This window comes from Bidens hawaiensis, unplaced genomic scaffold (assembly GCF_021521415.1).
Source record: "Bidens hawaiensis isolate Kalapana, Puna unplaced genomic scaffold, B.hawaiensis_p1.1 tig00000369_1, whole genome shotgun sequence".
In the NCBI taxonomy this organism is placed as follows: Eukaryota; Viridiplantae; Streptophyta; class Magnoliopsida; order Asterales; family Asteraceae; genus Bidens; species Bidens hawaiensis.
This window is the reverse complement of record NW_027491028.1, coordinates 1,108,342-1,128,940: the sequence shown is the minus strand read 5'-3', so window position 1 is coordinate 1,128,940 and position 20,599 is coordinate 1,108,342. Positions and strand designations below refer to the sequence as shown.

General features: G+C 35.9%; 1 protein-coding gene across 1 annotated transcript; it reads right to left on the bottom strand.

The window, feature by feature from the left end:
* Window positions 1-3,896: 3,896 nt before the first annotated feature.
* On the bottom strand, window positions 3,897-9,826 carry LOC143622698 (uncharacterized). Its single transcript, XM_077093770.1, has 17 exons — window positions 9,672-9,826; window positions 8,729-8,801; window positions 8,075-8,140; window positions 7,904-7,969; window positions 7,721-7,803; window positions 7,596-7,647; window positions 7,449-7,517; window positions 7,280-7,347; window positions 7,146-7,194; window positions 6,969-7,056; window positions 6,788-6,889; window positions 6,652-6,703; window positions 6,482-6,533; window positions 6,044-6,160; window positions 5,230-5,973; window positions 4,440-5,088; window positions 3,897-4,195 (listed from the first exon to the last, which is right to left on the bottom strand). Exons 1-17 carry the CDS (start codon window positions 9,824-9,826, stop codon window positions 3,897-3,899), a joined length of 2,784 nt encoding a protein of 927 aa, XP_076949885.1.
* Between the last annotated feature and the right edge of the window lie 10,773 nt (window positions 9,827-20,599).

Sequence of the window (20,599 nt, the reverse complement as noted above, 5' to 3'; positions counted from 1 at the left end):
GCAACGACTTACTTCCCCACTTATGTATGCGGTGAAGACCGGCATATCAGTGTGGAAAGTTCATAAGTATAAATGTAAGACCATCAGCATCAATGTGATAAGGAGAATCATTTCCATTAGAAGTGGCTCTGGGCCTTTTCTTTACAAGTTTGGAATTGATCTACATGCAGACTGTGTAATTGAGCTCCCTTCCATGTTGTTGGGATGGGAGTGCCATCGAGCCGATATGCACCTGGTTCGGGATCTCGTTGTTTACTCAGTATGTAGTCTCCAACATTGACGCTGCAGTTTCATTCGTGTATTCCCCAACCGGGGTTCTACACGCATTAGCCTGCTCAGCGTTCATTACGCCACGAGGTGTGCGAGCGTCCCATCTCTGACAAATGCTTCGACGATGTCCTTCAAGTTTAAGCATTCCTCGGTGGTGTGGCCTCTTGTCCTGTGGAAGTCACAGAATTTGCTCTGATCAGCGTTGTGACGCTCTCAGATTATTGGAGCCTTTGGCCATGGGAGACTCTCGGTGTCAAATATTTCGGTGACGCTTTTGGTGAGTGGCGTCCATCTGGAGTTCCGGTTTGACGACCGCATGTTATCCTTTCCGCCTAACCGAGGGTGCGAGCCGGATGAGGTGTCAAAGTTTACCCTTGACTGCCAAATACCTAGCTTCCTCTTTTTGTTTAGTCAGGCGGTAAGGACATTGTTTTCTCTTGTTTTCTGGGTGTAGAGGTTTGTGCTCTGGGGAAGATCTCTACCCAGTTGCTTTTCCGTTTCCGCGAAGCGTTTAGCTGCTGTCATGATGGCATCCCATTTGGATGGCATGCCATATTTACCCGTTAAGGTGCGGATGAGCTCTGGGTCTTTCGCGCCCTGGATGAAAGCAACGCGAACAAGATCTTCGCTAATATTGCCCAGACTTAGCTTCTTTGAATTGAAGCGCGTGATGAAGTCTAGTAAAGACTCATCTTTCTCTCGGATGCAGTTGAGGATTATCCATTGCTCTTCGGTATACTTTCTTTGTTGGCTGAAGTGTTGGCTGAACTTGTGTTGGAATTCTGCCCAATCGTAGATGTGGTGGACCGGTAGACGGTCGAACCACGCTCTAGCCGCTCCAACCAGCGTCATCTGGAACATATAACACCACGTGGGTTCCGTCCAGTTGCTGACGGTTGCCCCCGCTATGAATCTGTTCAAATGATCGTCTGGGTCGGATATACCATCATAAGTGCCGATGTTGGACATCTGTTTGGCACTTTTCGGGGCAATTGCTTCCGCAATGTCCCTTGCAAACTTGGACGTTTCCGCATTTGCAGCAGTTGGTCTAAAGGTTTTGGAGAAGTCACGTTGGTTTCCCCCGCGTTCCTTGGTTTGAAGGTTTCTCCTTCCTTACGCTTCCCTTTTGCCCTATGGCGAGGGTTTGCGTCGGTGTCGGATTCCTCTCGATCATCGTCCGAGTACTGGCACTCACTGCTCATGTTGAGCTGTTGTCGAATGCTTCCGAATTCGTCAGCCTGTTGGAGTGAACGCAAGCGTTCATCCAACTCAGCTTGGAATTCCTTTTGACGTGCTTCGGCCCACGCTTTAACTTGATCGAGTGTTTAGCGGGGGAGCTTCGTCTGTTGTCTCTCCAACTGGGTGTTGGTGAATCCCAGTGAAGGATTGTTTACTGCACTTGCCCCAGCTCGGGTAACCGGGGTAGTGTTCGTAAAATTTACTGCACTTGCCCCCGGCTTGGGTAACCGGGGTAGTGTTCATAAATATTGTGTGCTCGCCGGTGTTCCCCCCAGTAGCTGGGGTTGTGGTTACCGGGGTTTCTTGGTCACTCGTTGGCCTTGGCAACGGAGTAACCTTAACCATCTTTCCAGAAGTTTGAAAAAACTAAAAAAGAATAAGTTTTAGCTTTTATGCACGGATGGCGCCAATGAAGAAACACTAAGTGACCCCGGGCAGATTACGGATAATCTGGGGGTTAAATAGATGTTTCCCACGAGGGGTTAGGTCCGGCAAAAATGGTTCTTCTGATGACCTGCAAAACAGACACCGTGAGCTCGTCACTGAGAAGGGGGGGTACCTCCTTGTGACCACCCTCCGGCGTGAGAATCAGACTAGATTGCTCTTGAATATAAGTGTATATTAAGAGAATGACTAGAGCAGATATCAGATAATATATGAAGATATAAGATCATAAGATAATACCATTCCAAGGTGTTGGAGTATTTATAGCCGAAGGTAGGTTTCCAAGAAGGTACAGCCGGCTGAATAGTATTCCTGTTCTGCCAACTGTGGGCTACGCACATGCCATGCTGGTGGTTGGTGGGTAGGCAGCGGCTCATAGTGACCAGGCCGGCTGTGTACTATTCCTTTTCCACCAACTGCAGGCTATGCACGTGCTACGACAGGTTGGTGAGTAGGCAGCGGCTGATAGTGACATTAAGTAATAGAGCATGCTGCTCGTTGTACTGTTGTCAGTGAGTTGTCGCAGCTTTGGTCAGATCTTTTGTCCATACCTCGTCAGGTACAGTACAAAAGATCATCCAGTATCGTACGGACTGGCTCATTTGGGCGGGAGTTTTCCCGGCTTTGTGCGGGAGTGTTCCCGGCTTGCTCACTCCTTCTTCAGGTGACATTACTGAATTATTTAAGAGTTTAGTGCCTTGTGCGTGTAGCGTTGCTGCGCGGGTAGCCTTCCCTGATGGCTAGTATCCGTAGCTGCGGGAACAGGCGGAGTACGTCGACCATTGGGAGGCTTTTCCTGCGGGAACAGCTTGCGTACTGCGCATAAGGACGTCACGTCTCTGAGCATGGTGGGTCCTGCGGATCCAGTTGGTTTCTGCGCAGATGTCTCTCTTCGAGGTGAGTCTTGCGAGTTTAGCCTTTGCGCAGACGTCCCTCTTGAAGGTGAGTCTTGCGGGTTCAACTGCGCAGACGTCCCTCTTTGAGGTTAGTCTTGCGGGTCCAACTGGGCTCTGCTGGGACCTACCTCTTCACTTATATAGAGATTTAGAACGATTAAATTTGAAGCTAAATTTCCATAACGTTTAAAGAATATTTGTTTTTCAGGTTAATTTTTGGAGTTAAAGTTTTCACTGTTTATTTGCAATGACTTTGTAAGAAAGTCGTACTTCAACAATTATATATCAAAACAAATAATATCCTGACTCTGCGTATATACATTTATATTTATTTTCTACCAACATATAAAACAATGACACTTGTGTCTATAATCGACTCATTTTCAATTGTTCTTTCGGAATCTTCATGGGCTACAAATCTAAAGGTGAAAATATGGTCTATGTGTTCGAGCATTAGGCATCATAGCTTTCATATAAATCAAGTTTCTTTCAAAAATTTGTGAGTTGTCATCTTTTTATAATAATACACTACTTTCTAAATTTCTAGCTAATTTGCTTTGTTAAGCTACAAAACAAAATATCATTAGGCCATGAGTATGACCTGTTTTGGACACACATGGGAAATCTATGGGCATCCTAGGTGTAAATAAGGTGTTTTTCAACCAAATGAGTGAGCCCTTTTAGTTGTATCTTTAGAATTGATAATTGTTGATTGAACGATTATAGTTTTCTATTAAATTAGAATTAGAAATTCAAGATTTTGTTCAACAAGAGGAACAAGAAAAGAAGAATCAGTAGTAATATGTCAATATTATATATATATATATTCTCAGTAGTAATATGTCTATATATATTCGCAGATGACGCGTAATCACGTGGGACCCAATAGGAACTATTCCAAAAGGCTTGGAACAGTTTGAGAAAGTCAATAAAATAAGAACCAGAATCTGCTGCTGCACAGCCAGATAGATACAAAATTGGCAATGCTCTCTAAGTCTCTATATTAGTCTAAATAAATAATAATATATCCATTTCCTTGCATACTTATCAGGCACCACCACTCATCCCATCAATTACTGAACCATTTGCACCTTCTTGTAAACCATTAGCATTTATGTTATTTGCCACCAGGACTTGCAATTGGGGTGGTAGAAAAGGTCTAGGAGTGTTCAAAGCGGGTGGGCTGGCAGCCGCTTGGACCGGTTGTACTGGATAAATTATGGACTGACTAAAAGCATCTGAGTAAGCCCGATCCCCCAAACTTCCACGCATGCGACCAACTGGTCGCCAGTTTTGATCATTTGCTGAACCTGAACCCTGTTGAGTAGTAATAGCTTGACCAACACCTAGACATTAGGTGCACAAAATACAAAGGTTTCAAATTAGTAATTGTCGTGTGGCAGTTTTAACACGTAAAGGGTAAACAAGTCTTTTAACAGGAATGTCATATAGGTAAACTTCACAAAGTTAGCTAAAATGCTAAATTGGGAACGGGTCAAACGAGTTTCAAGTCACCAAAAGACTATTTTAAGACTCCTGAGTACACAATTATTAGTGTGATGATAATATAATAGTGTTTTAAACTAGTACCTCTTTGCTCTTCTGATGATATCACTGGCATAGATGAAAATGAGGTCGGGAGTGGAGTGGGAGTGGGTGGTGTCCAGCCATTGAGATGGAAAGCTTGTTGAGCAGTGTCATTGGCGTAGTGGTGGGTTTGTTGGTTGCTTATGGAATCATTCGTGGGGCGTACATAGTACTGGCCTTGTTGGTTGCTCATGGAACCGGGCGTGGGACCTACATAATTTTGGGTTTGTTGGTTGCTTATGGAACCGTTTGTGGGACGTACATAGTGCTGGCCTTGTTGGTTGCTCATGGAACCGGTCATGGGACCTACATAGTTTTGGGCTTGTTGGTTGCTTATGGAACCATGCGTGGGAAGTACATAGTGCTGACCTTGTTGGTTGCTCATGGAACCGTGCATGGGACCTACATAGTTTTGGGCTTGTTGGTTGCTTATGAAACTGGTTGTGGGACCTACATATCTGTGGGCTTGTTGGTTGCTTACTGGATTGATTGCGGGACCCACAACAGAAGGATTTGGCATCGTATGGTCGACTGACTGGTGTTGGTAAGAGTTGAATTGATGACCAGTTGATTGATGAAATGAACCTGAGTGAGTACCAAATTGTTGAGCTTGTCGACTTGAAACATTTGAGAGACCGTGATGAACCCAATTCTACAAGGAAAGAAAGTGTTGAAACTAAAAATAAGGATATGGCTCGACCGGGCCCATATTGACCAAATATCTAACCCGGTAATTTTGCAAATTAGAAAAACAAATTAATACAAACTATGAAGGTGGGGCAATATATTGTACCTGGGAGCCCATGTTCTCGAACATTGAAGAATTTGAAGCAGCGACTGTACGCATTATTTGATACTCTTCCGTGTAAGATCTAGAATTTTGCTGCGATCTATCGCCACTAACCATTCCTGCAGGAGTCTGAGCTGTATGCACTTGAACAGCATTTGGAATTCTTGTGACATGTCTGCCAGGTGCCGTGTACCTCTGACCATAATCATTACTCACATTGTTCATGCAGTTCTGTTGAAACTGCATACTAGAAGCAAGAATTTGACTTTGACTTTGACCCTGCGAATTAGGATTCCTGGATGTCCAGATTCCTTGTGTTGGTAACTGCATATTGTTGGTACCATAAATCACAGTTTGACCCTGAGAAACAGCAGCATTTGATCTGGTATCTGATGTCACGCTTTCATGTGTCTGCCTTGAAAACGGATTCTCAATATGAGGTGAAGTATTTGTATGAACAGGGTTCATGTTTAAAAGGCTGAGAATTCGATCACTGGGAGTAAGTTGGGCTTGCAACTGAGCTAGAGACGGTTTTTTATCAATTTCTTGATGGGCATCAATATCATTACCTCCTTCTGTAAGGTCCATAATATCTTTACCCTTGTCTGAAGAGGGATTAGATTTTTGGTGTAAAAGTGATTTATCTTGTTGTTCATCCGCATGATCATCACAGTTGTTAACATCTTTCCAAGAGCCATCAGCAGAGAATTTCACATGTGAAATAGTAACATCTACTTCTTTCAAAACCTAAGGACAAACGAAAAGCTTTCAAAATGCGGTTAAAGGAAATCAGTTGTAGTATTTGTAGGTTACTTGCCTTAGCCATTTTCTGGTCAATTCGGATGTCGGTGAAGCATACAGATTGACTACAATGGGGACAACGCCATGATGGTCTTCTTGAGTTTATGTCCACATAGTTTTCATAATCAAAACACTGCAACATAACATAGGATAAGACATCAACTATACCAAACCAGGAACCACATCAGAAAAAAGATAGCATGGTCAAAGTTGCCAACAAGTGACATGTAAGTTTGTAACCAGTGTAAAACATGGTCACAGTTACCAACTAGTGTCAAAGTTGCCTTGAACTATATTTATAGAACTTTGATGGTTGTTTCTAGGGTAAAACAAGTTGGTTACTGCAGACGGAAAATTGACCAAAGTTGGTTACATGTTTTATGCATTTAAGATAAAGATATCCTTAAATGAACCAAACCATGTATCCCAAAAGTAATGCAAAATGGAGGCTCACCTGAAGATGCTTGCATAAATGACCTTTGACAGGTGTCGTCATCCGTTTGAAGCTGTATAAAAAGAGAGCCCAGATCCCAAGACATAATAAATAAGTGAAGATCAAGAGGAATTGAAATGAATGCTAAGAATTTAGAAGTTATTAGCTTCGAAAACAAGTATGGTGCATACCTTATGGGACAATTTAATGATATTCTAGATGGCCCTTCAACTATATCGTTATCTATCATGTAAAAACAAACCAAAAACATATAGATAAGAACATCAAACGAGAATGTGTTATTTTCTCATACATTACATAGTATACCTAAATCAGGCGCGGCAGCGACAGGTGGCACATAATCTTGAAGGGCAGGGCAGCTTGGATTTGTGATCATACTCATCAAGGCAACAACTATGATATATTTCCCTACCACATATTTAGGGATAATTTAACACAGAGAATTATAAACTATGTTGGAAACAAAGTGCATGTGTAGAGTAAATACCATTGAACTGGCCCACCGCTTGAAGAAGATTTGTTGTTCCATACCTAACCAAATCTGTTATATCTGTTGGAATCTGTGGTCCAGGATCCTGATAGAAATAAAACACGTTAAAGTATTCACACAACGCAGTCGCTTTGCCACTTGTAGCAGGAAACCCATGAATCAGTGTATACAAACCTTGTAAATACCAGTTCTCCTAACAACTGCTTTCCCATTCAACAAAAAGCTACAAATTGAACAGAAACAATTACTTACGGGTCAGACCACTTTAATGTAAGAAAAATGTATAATGGATTAAAAGACATGTATACCTGACTAACTGAGGAGTTGCGATGCATGATGATGTCTCTGTTTTATCTGTTTGAGCAACAAACAAATACTGTAGCGAAGTTAGAAACAGAAATAACAATATACTTAATCAGAATACATGACAACGCAAACACTTTTGGCATATTTCAAGTTATAATATGGAAATCTTACTACTTCTTCACCAGGAGATTTTGCATTCTTTGTAATATGGAAATCTTTAACGAATGTACCATACCCCGGCTACATTATAGACAAATTGATGATTAGTGCATAGATATTTAACATAATATTAGTTAAGACAAAACTGAACACTATTACCGGTGCCTCAATAAATGTGAAAATTTCACCCATCTTCATTCTTGGATAGAACCTAAAGGGATATAATAGAAGCCAAAAGATTAATTATATAAATTCAAACACAATAATCCAAATACTAAAAACACCTTGCCAGTACTGTTGAGATGTTGTGATTAACTGTGCTCTCTCCAGAGTTCAAATCTCCAACACCAGAGAAACTTGTTACTGTCTACAATCACAACACAATAGTCTTAGTAAGAGAATTTGCTACAAAAATGCAAGAGATCACAATGCCAACAAATAAAAGTCCTAAAAAACAATTTACAAACCTCAGTGCAAAGAGTATGAAGTTCTTCATTATCCTTCTCACTGAACCACCCATTTCTACATGCACCCTGTTAAAAGTAAGGTAACAAGTTGAAAAACTTCATAAAAAAGATACAAATATAAATCAAAAACTTATAAACCCTCATAATGATAATTAAAATACAAGAGTGTACCTTTATAGAAATCATGAGCACCATGAAAGCTGTTAGCAAGTCTTCATCATTAATCCATTGACGTAGCTAAGCACGTAACGGTGTAAGTATTTTGTGTCACATGACATAAAGTACTAGAAACTTAATGCATGATATACATATTGAGAATTCCATAGTAATCACAAACACGTTACATAAAAAAGTATGTACTACAATCCTAGTTACATAATCTAACAACTATTAACTTGATGTAACAATCGCATATTCAGGACATACTTTGTACTTTAAAAGATATATAAAATAAACTAATTTAGTAACTCTAGATAGGGATGTAAACGAGTCGAGCCGACGTGAGTTCGAGCTCGACCTCGAAATTAAATGAGGCAGCTCGGCTCAGCTAGAGAATGAGCTCGAAGTTAAATGAGCTTAAGATTGAGCCAACGAGTCGAGCCGAGCTTTGGCTTGGTTACAAAAATGAGCCAGCTTGGCTCGGGTTGTTTGAAATCAAGTTTTTTTAGCTAGATGAATTTGAGCAAGCTACGAGCCGCGAGTTTTTTGAACAGCCCTAACTCTAGATTACAATCTTAATGAACCAAACTTAAAAGGTTACATCACATCATGTTTAAATATGCTTTTTAACGCTTAATTTGGAGTCACAAAGATAGAACACGTTACCTGCTTCAATAAAAGAGGTAACTCCAAGGCTCTGTGTGGAATTTCATTATTACTAACTGCATCGTCAATAGCTCTGTAACGGTCAATGTACATCTAATCAGTAACAAATTACATACAGATTTGTAGAGAACTAGGATGTAAATGTAAAGTTTAGATGATAATGAATAAACTCATTGATGGTTGTTAACTAGATAGCAAAACCCTAAGTCCCTAACAACTTACTGAATAATATATTTCTTACACCAAATAATACCTTAAAACTATTAGCAAACAAACTTGCTCCAATTTCAGTTCTCAAATAGAGATGAGCATTAATGACACCGAACTTGATACGATTTACTTCAGCTTCTCAAATCTCAATCTTAATATACAATTCCCAAATTCAGAAGCAAAATTTCCTAAATAAGTTTAGCCAGTGCTAGTGTGTGTGTGGCACGAAAGGAGCCGAGCCTCAAATAAATCCCATCGAGCCCGAGCTCGAGGTTGTATAGGAAGATTGTTTGGGTTTGTTGAGCCTTATTGGGCCTAGTGTAGTTTTAATTTTTACTCTTTTGTACTATGTATTAAATTCACACTACACAGCTGAGCGCGACCCGAGCTTTGGCTCGTTTGAAGAAGTTTACACGTGCTGGAGCCGGGCTTAGGCTCATTAAGGTTTTCTCAAAATATATAAATATCATAAAAATGTACATAAATTATTTAATAAAAAGTAAATAATCTGACCCGGAACTGAGCTCGAGCTTGAAATAATGACTTCCAAGCGGAGCTCAAGCTTTAGAAAAAGAACCCAAAACGAGTCAAGCTCGAGCTATGCTAAGTCAAAACGAGCCGAGCTCGAGTCTACTAGGGCTCGGTTCCCTAAAAATAATAAGACCTTAAAACCAGAGTTGAAAGCTGAAATTGAAGCATCAATAGAAACCGAAACCGTAAACAAGGCAAAGACCTGGAAAGAAGAAGACATAGACCACATATCTCCCTGTTATTCCTCGTGCCGCTGGTAATGGTAACGTACGCAAATAACCGATCAACAATGCCGGAAATGCCGAAAGGATCCACTAAACCGGTCACATGCACCGGATTGATCACTACTCCAGCCATGCTCGCTACAATCGTAAACTCAAAACCGCAATTCAACTAATAATAATCGATTAGGATATTGATTACCGAGCGAGAGAGAAAGAGAGAAAGTATACCTAAACAAGAAGGATAGAATAATAATAATAATAATAATAATAATAATAATAATAATAAGATGGAAAAGCTGCTGCTAAACTTTATACCTAAAATTATTATAATGAGGAATGAATATTAGAGATTTGGCATGTTAACCGAGAGCCGGTATTGATCACTACTCCGGTCATGCTGGCTGGCTGGCTAGTGTTAGAGTGTGGCACACGTACCAGCTGAAATGTGGAGATTATCATATTAAGCGACAAAAATTATAAAATGTTAATGACGTTATGGCGGTGCTATCCTTCTCTACGAAACTTTCGAATAATAAACAAATAGTTTTTTTTTTTTTAATTTCAAATGTATGGATAAGTTAAGGTTATAAAAATATAATTACTCCACTTATTCCATAAAAAAATATACTTAAGTTGATTGTATTGAAGATTGATTTATGGTTAATGTTATTATGGTAAAGTTAAAATAGAAAGACCAACAAAAATAGAAGTGTGAGAAAGAATTCAGTCCATTGATTTTATATTTGAATAGCTGAGATTAATTTAATAAATAAAAATTGATGGCAAGAGCATTAAGGTAATAACCCACATTTGTTGATTTTCTCTCTCCACATGTCAATTCCCCCATCATTTTAAAACGTACATAACTTTTTCATATGACATTATTTTTAAAAAAAAACATCATAATAATAAACGTTTTTTTATCTTTAATATGAGTATCATATTGTTATATAAAAATAAAAAAAAATTAATGGGTTTTTTAATTGTGTTTTTTGTTGTTCATTGTGTCATTGTGTAATATGTTGTTTCCAGTGTGTTTTACGTTTTAAGTCATTGTGTTATATATATATATATATATATTCACCATTGTGTCTTACGTTTTAGGCCATTGTGTTACACGTATTCACCATTGTGTCTTACGTTTTAGGTCATTGTGTTACACGTATTCACCATTGTGTCTTACGTTTTAGGTCATTGTGTTACACGTATTCACCATTGTGTTTTACGTTTCAAGTTATTGTGTAACATTTATTAATCATTGTGTTTTATGTATTAGATAATTTGTTGTTATTTTATCATTATTTTTACATATTATTATTACAAAATGGTGTTATTAGTATTTAAAAAACATAATGATGAGTTGAAATACACAATGACGAAAAAACACAATGATAAGCGAAGAGACACAATGGTGTGCGAAAAGACACGATGATGAAAAAAGACACAATGATAAGCGAAAAGACACAATAACGTGATTTTTGTTTTAAATTTTATATAACAAAAATCATACTCATATTAAAGATAAAAAAAACGCTTGTTATTATGATAAAAAAAAATTTTAAAAATATCATACGAAAAAGTTATAAACGTTCTAAAATGATGGAGGTATTAACATGTGTCTTGCATGTGGGGAGAGAAAATGTGTTACAATTACCTTTATACCCTTTTTCCTTTGGTCCTCACTTGACACATGTCAATTATTTATGGCTTCTCATACTTTTTATTTTTATTACCCTTTGTAGAATAACTTGACCCAATGTTACTATTCTCATTATCTACTATTATAATAAGGGAAAATTCCCAAAATAAGTATTTCTGAAAATGTTTTTCAGGTTTAAGTGTCATTTGCAAGAAATTCCTAAAATATGTATTATAAACTAGTCGTGAAGTAGGGATGAGCAAACGGTACCGGTATCGAAATCGGTACTGATTGGGTACAGTCGGTTTTGACCCTATTTTGGGAATTTCTTGCAAATGGCACCTAAAACCTGAAAAACGTTTTCATAAACGCTTATTTTGGGAATTTTCCTTTATAAAAAAACAAAAACAAATGTTGTGTTACATGGCACATAATTGTCCCATTTTATGCCAAGTGGCATCCTTATTGTTTAATTTTTGAAAGTCATAATTATCTAAATTAAACAATTAATAAATATTTTAAACATTCCATATTAATGATATAACTATAATTTTTTAGTAGTAAATTAAACAAAGTAAAAAAAAAGTTAGAAATAAAAAAACATATGTAGAACTTGCGTTCAGAATGTGTCATGATTCGTCTTCATTCTGAGCAATATGAAAATGGTTCATTTCATTTTATTATTTTTTACTATTAATTATATATAATAAGCTTTTTTATATGTATTGATAACTTTTTTATATACATTTGATAACTTATTTGTTGTAAATAAAACTTTTTCAATAGTTTTTTTACTTTGATTTATATAATGGGTCACAACAAGTTCCGCTTGAAACATGCCCACTTTTTGTATAACTTGGAGCATTTATGGCAAGTTCAACTTGTATGCGACCCTTTAATTAAACGATTAACATTTGCTACTTGTGTTCTCTGGCAAAACGGATGGGTCGTGTCAATCGGCGCAACACATAAAAACCAGTTTTTTCGGTACAAGTTAGGGTCAAAACTGGCTATTTTAAGATAAATATTACTTTTGGTTCGGACCATGTTTTCTTTACACCTTTTGTTTTTACTTTTAACACACAAATATAAAACTCACTATAACTTTTTAGTTTCTTATATGTTGGAGTTAAGTAAAATATGTCAGGATCATCTAAAATTAAAAGTTAGTAAGACGGCATGTTTGAAAAAAAAAATGTGATAAAATGCCTATAACTTTATTAGTACTTTTTTTTTCCGATATTACCAAATATGTAGTTTCTCTTGTTTTTAGTTTTATAACCTAAGGCATGAATTAGAAAAAAAGACATAAATTAAGCCACCAAAGTTTATTTTTTTTTTAGTTATGGAAGGTTAATAAATTAATATCATTAAACCCTCAATTTATATCTTTTGTTATTTTTTTACCTATAGAAACTATTGCAGTTGTTAGTTTAGTAGCAAGATATATTGAAACTAACACAACAATATACTTAAAAGCAGTTTGTTTACATTTTTCAGCTCTTTTGATTTTTCAAGAGTTTTAATGTGTTTTTTGTATATGATTATTGAAACATGAAAAACCAAAATCATATAATAAGATAATGAATGAGATTTAATTTTTCTAACCCGTGTAATACACGGGTTTATAACCTAGTTACATAAATACAAGAGAAAGAACAATGATCAATTAAGGAATTATAATTAATTGACATTAAGTCTGTTATAATCTTTCGTTGAGCAAGAATCACATTAATCGAGCACCTTCCGTAATTGAGAAGATTAGATGGAGGGAAGGATAATTCAATATTATTTGGGTTGTAAATTATAATTATGAATTATTCTTTGTCTTTAATAGATTAGATTGTATCCAAATGTATAAAGCATTCTGAAGCAATTCAACTATATATATCATATATTAGGAGTTTAATTTGACATCTAGTTCTAAATGTGCCTAATGATTAATACTATATGATTGCATGTTTTTAATAATCATATCACATTGCTATGCATAGTATTTGCGATTTTATTAAAACAAACAGTAAATAATTGTGTGAAATCGTGTTTGTTTATCCACTATTACTCACCTATCGTATAACATGGGAAGATTAGAAAGCGTTTTACATACATATGAACACAATATTATGAATGTATGATTCACGATTTTTTTTAATATGTAAAAATGAAAACAACTAGGGTGCTATAGATGAAAATGACTTATGAGAAGTCTTTTCAGCTTTATTAGAGCATGAGAATCACTAACTTAGCTTTCTTGAGACTACTAACTATTTTAGTTTTTAATGCCTAAAACTTAAATGAAAGGTAAAACCCATTTATTTGGCACGGCATGTTTTAAAAACTTACAAAGATTATAACATGAAGTCAATTAGTCATTACTGTGTGACATAATATTTACAAGTTGCTTTGTGTAAAGTGATTTTGATTAGACTAAAATAAAACGATTGTCAGGATTATCTGGTCTATTATATTAAATTAACACGCAAATTAAATTCAAATCTGCTTTTTAGATTTGTGTATACTTTTTTTTTGAACGACGAATTTCACAGTTAAGTTAGACCGCAACTCCTCACTGAGGAGCCCCACCACCCTACTCAGGCCAGACTATTTTGTCTTAACCAGGCCCACGCTGACATCCAAGTTTGGCTTGACGTTCCCCGAGAAAATTTCCAACCACCTGTCACTAGACAGATGTTGTACCTTCCACAAGAGAAAGCTCTCTAGAGTAAATACACTGTAATAGAAAACGCGGGGGCCTTCAAGATTCGAACCTGACCCCTCAAAGAGGATAAGCTCTTATCCATCATCAGCATAATCACTCCACCAGAGGTGGAAGGTTAGATTTGTGTATACTTAAAAATTGTCATTTTGTCTCTCGTATTAACATATATGTGGTTCATATAGAACATGCCTTTTAGACTCAGATATCCCTAAATATGACTTTTTTTAATATATTTTCTTATTAAGTGACGTGATTTGTATTCTTGTGTGTCCTTTTGATATATGCACATCTCTAGTTATACGCGTATGGGATTTGACTTGCGAGTATCTAGTGTTTATACTCGTGTAATTCGTGCTTATTATATGCGAGTAATAGTAGACTATAATGGATATAATTATATATATATATATATATTAATTTGGAAGTGGGAGGTAACTCACAAACTATTACTGTTCTACCGCGACACATTTTGGAGCGTGACGTACAAGTGATTAAATGTTGCCACGTACTGCATTGCGTGCCCTTCACATGTTGTTTGTTCCTGTAATAACAGAACCACTTCATCATTGACCTGCATGCCAATCTTCTCCATGTTTCCGGTCAGTTTAATCCTTTTCTTTGTTGGTTAATCGAGTCGATTACGTGATAATTGTTGTTGTCCTGCTGCAATTCGTACCTTAAATTGTCAGTAATGTTGCCCCAATTTGTGTTCTTTGCATTAATTGACTAAATTAGGTTAAACGTTGTTGTCGTTTTGTTTCAATTGGAGCTTGGGTTCGTACATTTATGTTGACACAAGTGTTAATTCCTCGAATTAGGTGTCAGTTAGTTGTAAATTTGTTGCGATGTTATGTTGCCCTAATATGTTTTCCTTCCGCTATTAAAAGTTGTTATTGACATGGTTATTGATTCAGCAATACTTTACAAATAGGGGCTTTAAAAGCATCTTTTGTGATTTTTAAGTATTTGCTATTCAACTGTTTTACGCCTATGTTCGTGGAAACTAGAATGTTGTTAGATTTGATATCTGGTCTTGAATTGGTTCAGCATACATGTAGTGTTAATCACTGTTAAAGCACTTTTGTGCTAACCATTTTTATTGGACGAGTGCTGGATAACAACAGATCATAATAATATACATAAACAATTGCATATCATAATAATATGCATAGCACATGAATAATTACAGATCAAGTTTGCATGCATAATAATGCAATCTCTTTTATTAATAGTTAGGCATTATATGAGAATTCTTTTTATCTATTTTGTTGAACTTGAATTTTGCTATTCGAGTTCGGTTGCAGTTGTTCAGTGTCAACTTAAATCTACTTGCAGTATGAGTTCATCTTCCAATTCTATATAATAGTCTCTAGATATTACATATTTGCCTCTTAGGTTTGTCTGCTTTGTCTATGCTTCGTTTACTCTACTGTTGTTTAGTTGTTAGATGTTTATATGTTAGATTACTTTCACGCCTTTCTTTTCCTGTCAATATTTTTTTAGTGCATGCTCTCCATTTTTTAACATAAACATTAATCTTTTTTCCTTAAAAAAATCTCAAAGCACACTATTGAACTAATATTGCAGGTCAACACGCAACAACGAAATAACTGCCCGTTCACCACCAAAGGAAATAAACATTCAAGTCCTGAAAAAATGGAACTGGCGTAACAAAAAGAATATCTGAGCTACATCTTTGCTGACGCACAGGTACATAACAAAAAGTTTCACCCTTTGGTTTTGAGCCTTAACCAAAACTGAAACCAAAACCGAACTGAGGGTGAACACTAACAAATGAGGTATTCTTTTAATGGACCAGATAAACCAGTTATTATGTTTAATTAAATGACCAGCATACAGATGTGGTCACAATTTCTAGCTAACACGTTTAGAAACACGTCTGTTTTAAATATGCAGCCCCACAATCTTGGTTACGAGTTTTATAAACCGGTCGGTCATTTGTTCATTTCAGTTATCTTCTTTTTCACTGTTTGGTTTTCAGCCTTAACCAATGACCTGAACTTCAAATTTAACAAATAATATGTTCTTTTGTTCGCGTGGTCGACCGCACTGCCCCTGATCTGTTTGTTTTTAAATATGCGAATGACAATTTTTAAACTTACAAACTGCCCTTTCATGACATTTTTGTTACGTTTAATTGTAGTTGACCAAATTGCTCCTTACCCATGTGATTCATACCGTAATCCATTTGTTTTTATATATGAACACAACTGAAATAATTCAAAGATTTATTGAAAGGAGTTTTAAATCTTCTTAGTTTTGTCCCAAAGGGCTTGAATGTGGGTTGATATAGACTTTAAAAAGATATTAATTGGATATCAATAACCGGTATGGACCCGTTAACCGGTTAGTTACACAACGCAAACCCGTTTCACTCAAAGAAACCACTAGCCTTAACGTTTTGTAACGAAGCTACGTTACTACGTATGCTTAATTCATCTTCTTGAATAGAGCAGATATTATTATAGCATGCTTATAAACTTCAGGCCTTTTTTTTGTTTTTTCTCATGCTTTTATTTATGTGCATGTAATTAATGTTCTCCTCAAAGTCCATGCAGCATACTTTGTAAACACTATCACTGCAGACAAAGACACAACAACCAAGGCAGTGGTCTTCGATGAAGCCATGACCAACATGCTTCAAACAACACGTGAAGACATGATCATGATACGGGGATACATAGACACATGAATCATCCCAGACAAGATCTATGCAATCCGAGGTTACCAACACTCACCCCGTCACTCCAAATTCAAAAACAACACAACTTAAAAGGGCAGCGGGCGACAACTCTCCAGGTATAAATCAAACCGCCCCCCTAAAAAACTTAGACATTCAACACCTCAAAGAAAAAAAGATGCTATTGCCGAAGCAACACATCGGGCCTAAACACGCTTTTTAGACATCCACAGGCCCGTAATAAAAAAAAAATTGTATTGAGGCAATCAGCCAAGTATCTTTCGTTAGGCAATGATAAAAGCCAAAACATTTGGTAACAAAACTATGTATGCTTGATCAACTACATATGCATCAGCGCCAACATTTTGTAATGAAGCCGTCTGCTTCATCTTCTCTCGATGCATATAAATGTAGTTTTCCTTTATATAAAACTGTGTATGCTTTGTTCGGTATCCTTTATATAAAACTATGTAACCGTTGCCCTTTGTAATGAAGCCATGAAAGTAACTGTTTTGCAATGAAGCCATGAAAGCTTAGTCTCTCAAGACTCTGTAGCAACAAAAGCAATAATCCGCACCTCCATGCCCTCGCGGCGAAGCGCGGGTACACATCCTAGTTAAGTATGATTCTGCATTCCTACTCCAAAAAGAAAAATAGATAGTTTCATGATTTCTGTTTTTGTGATGTATAAAAATGAAACCATAACAATAGCATTCCACAAACCAAAAATATATAAGTTAGAACATGTAACACAAATCTAACAACTATTATATTATACAATGTATTAACCACATGTGTTTTTCTATAATAAATTTAGAATTTTTTTTCCTTACTCAAGATAACATCTTGAGCTCTACAGAGTTTATTATTATATATCCAATGTAAGAAGCAATACAACTATATCTCACATATTAGGAGTTTTTAACTTTATCATCATTATCATTACAACGAAGGGCTTGTTTTGTTCAAATTGTGCCAAATGACTAATACTTTTATATGATTGCATGCTTTTAATAACCATTATCACATTGCTAGGCATAGTATGTGTGATTTTATAAAGGGGAATAGTAATGACTCTTGTAAAATTGTGCTTCTCTATTCAATATTACTCACCTATTATTTAAATTGTTAATATGTGGAATATTTTACGGACACGCTAATATAATACGTAAAAGAAAAAGGAAGGTAGTAGAGGGATGAAAAAGACGCATATGAAATTTTTACTATATATAATGTATAACGACCACTAACTTTGTATTCTTGGGACCACTAACTTTGTATTCTTGGGACCACTAACTTTTTTGAAAATAACTAAAGCTCACAGGAAAAGTCATAACGAATTTAATGGATAGAGATAGATTTGTCTAACGAATACAATTGACAAAGACCACCTTTGAAACTTACAAAGATTACAATAAGTGGAGTAGTCGTTAGTAGGTAGTACTTTCTTCGATATGAAATTTCATTAGACACAAACAAAATAGCTATGTGCCTTTAGTGATCTGTGATAATAAATAATACTTAAATCAAATTCAAATCAACCCTTTCGATTTCGTGCATTCTCAAAAGTAACATTTTGCCTGTCGTTAAATGATACATGATTCGTATTTGAATACATTATACATGTCTTTTAAATTCAGGTATCCTTGGAAATGGCATTTCTTCTTTAATATATTTCCATATTATTAAATTACATGACTTGTATTATGTTCTAGTGTGATAGGTAGCCGATTCGAAATTGTTAATCTTCCAAGAGAGTGACCCTTTGAGCGGGTTAGACTCCAAAATTAGAAAGAACAAGACATAATTTTACTTCAATATTCTTCTTCTTTAATAACATAATTCAAATGCCTTTTATAGGCAACAAACCAAAACAAAAGAAACTACCCACTATCCTATCAAATCGAACCATTACCTATTTTATAACTTAAATACATAATGCAAACTAAATAAACAAAACACTAGATAATATGTTGCATGAGAACATGGGTTGAGAACATGCACGAATTGGGAACATGGCATGGGCTACGTGGGTGACTGGGTGAGGTAGCAGCACTCGGATCGTATCATAGTGTGTGCTTGTTTTGAAGGAAAACCGGATAAAAATGGAAGAAATATTATCAACCAAAAATGTTTGATAAAACACCTCTCAAAAATTAGAATTAACTAGGTAGCAAACTCTATGCTAACCTCGTTACAGCACCAACAATAAATCTAAAAAATAATTATGTAAACACTCAATCAAAACATTATCAACACACGCAAAGCTTTTAACCAAAGCGATCGAATTAGGTCGGTATCAATAAGAATTGTTATGACAGCTGCACTAAAGCCAAAATACAAATTATTAAACACCCAGAAAAAGTAGTGACAAACGTATAACATATGATAAAAAAAAAACTTATCATATTACAATAACGCTTATTGGTTGATGAAACATGGCATTGGGTTGATGAGTTGACACAAATTTGATCGAATCTATGTTCATAACACTTAACATTTGAAATAGTACCAGAACTAACGCCAAACAATAAATTCAATAGATTTACATATTACAGGCGAAAAAAGAGTAATGACACCCACACAACTTATAATAATCAAAAAATTAAATACTTAAAACGACATTTATTCGGTTTGGTAAAACCTGATCGTTGCCCAAACCCACACTTTGTGGCGATGATTTGACGAGAATTTGGTTGGCATTAATGACATCCATTACGGTATTAAACTTAAATATTAAACTCGTTGTATTGACATATTTGAAAGTAAAAGAAAAGACAAAAAAAGAAAAAAAAAACAGTCGTTGGCAAAATCCAAACTTTACCACAACGACTCGATTCAAAGTCGTCCGGTATCATTTACATTTTGCAGCGTTAACACAATTAAAAGAGAAAAAGATAAAAACATAAACAAAAAATAATAACATAAAGCAAAAGAAAAAGTTAATTAGACATTTAAAATATTCTTTTTGACACCAACCATGTATTTATCGATCATGTTCTTATCCCATCATCATTTCCTTTGAAACACTACGACCCTGTTCGGTTTATAAACAAGCCGAGCACAAGTAAAACCTTCGCTCAGTTCGGTTTAGCCAATGAACAACCTTAATGACTGATATGAACCACATGACTAATTCAAAAGAATAATTCAGATAAACTATAGTTTTTTCTTTATTATTTTTAAAACTTTATTTTTTATAAATAAAAAGTTTTACGGTTTTCGCATTGATTCACAACTAGGGTCGTCTCTAAGAATTATGAAAAAAAAATTGGGACGAAGGCGAAAAAAAATTTGGGGCTAAAATTAGTTGAGTAATTGAGCTTAAACATTAATAATGCATTTTTTTTTTCAAAAAAATATATCGCATTGATTCACAACTAGGGTCGTCACTAAGAATTATGAAAAAAAACTGGGACGAAGGTGAAGAAAAATTTGGGGCTAAAATTAGTTGAGTAATTGAGCTTAAACATTAAGAAAGCATTTTTTTCAAAAAAATATATAAAATTGAAAAATAAAAAATAAAATTCGGACATATCGGGATGTCGGGCTGTAGTCGGTCGACCACCTGACCCTGCTTCATAGCCGGCTCTGTTCACAACAGTTTTTTTTACCCCTTTTGACCTTTTTTTAAATTCATTTGCATTTATCCCCTAATCCTTATGTAGCGTTTGGTACGTATGAATGACAAATGAAATAGATTTGATTATTTTGATGGAACAGAAAAAGGAGTGTGGCCAATGAATAGAATTATCGATTACACAAGGAATCACTTCTTTCACCATAGTTACACCACCACCTACATCTTCGCCAACATTGTTGTTGCAACTACCACCATTGCCATAGC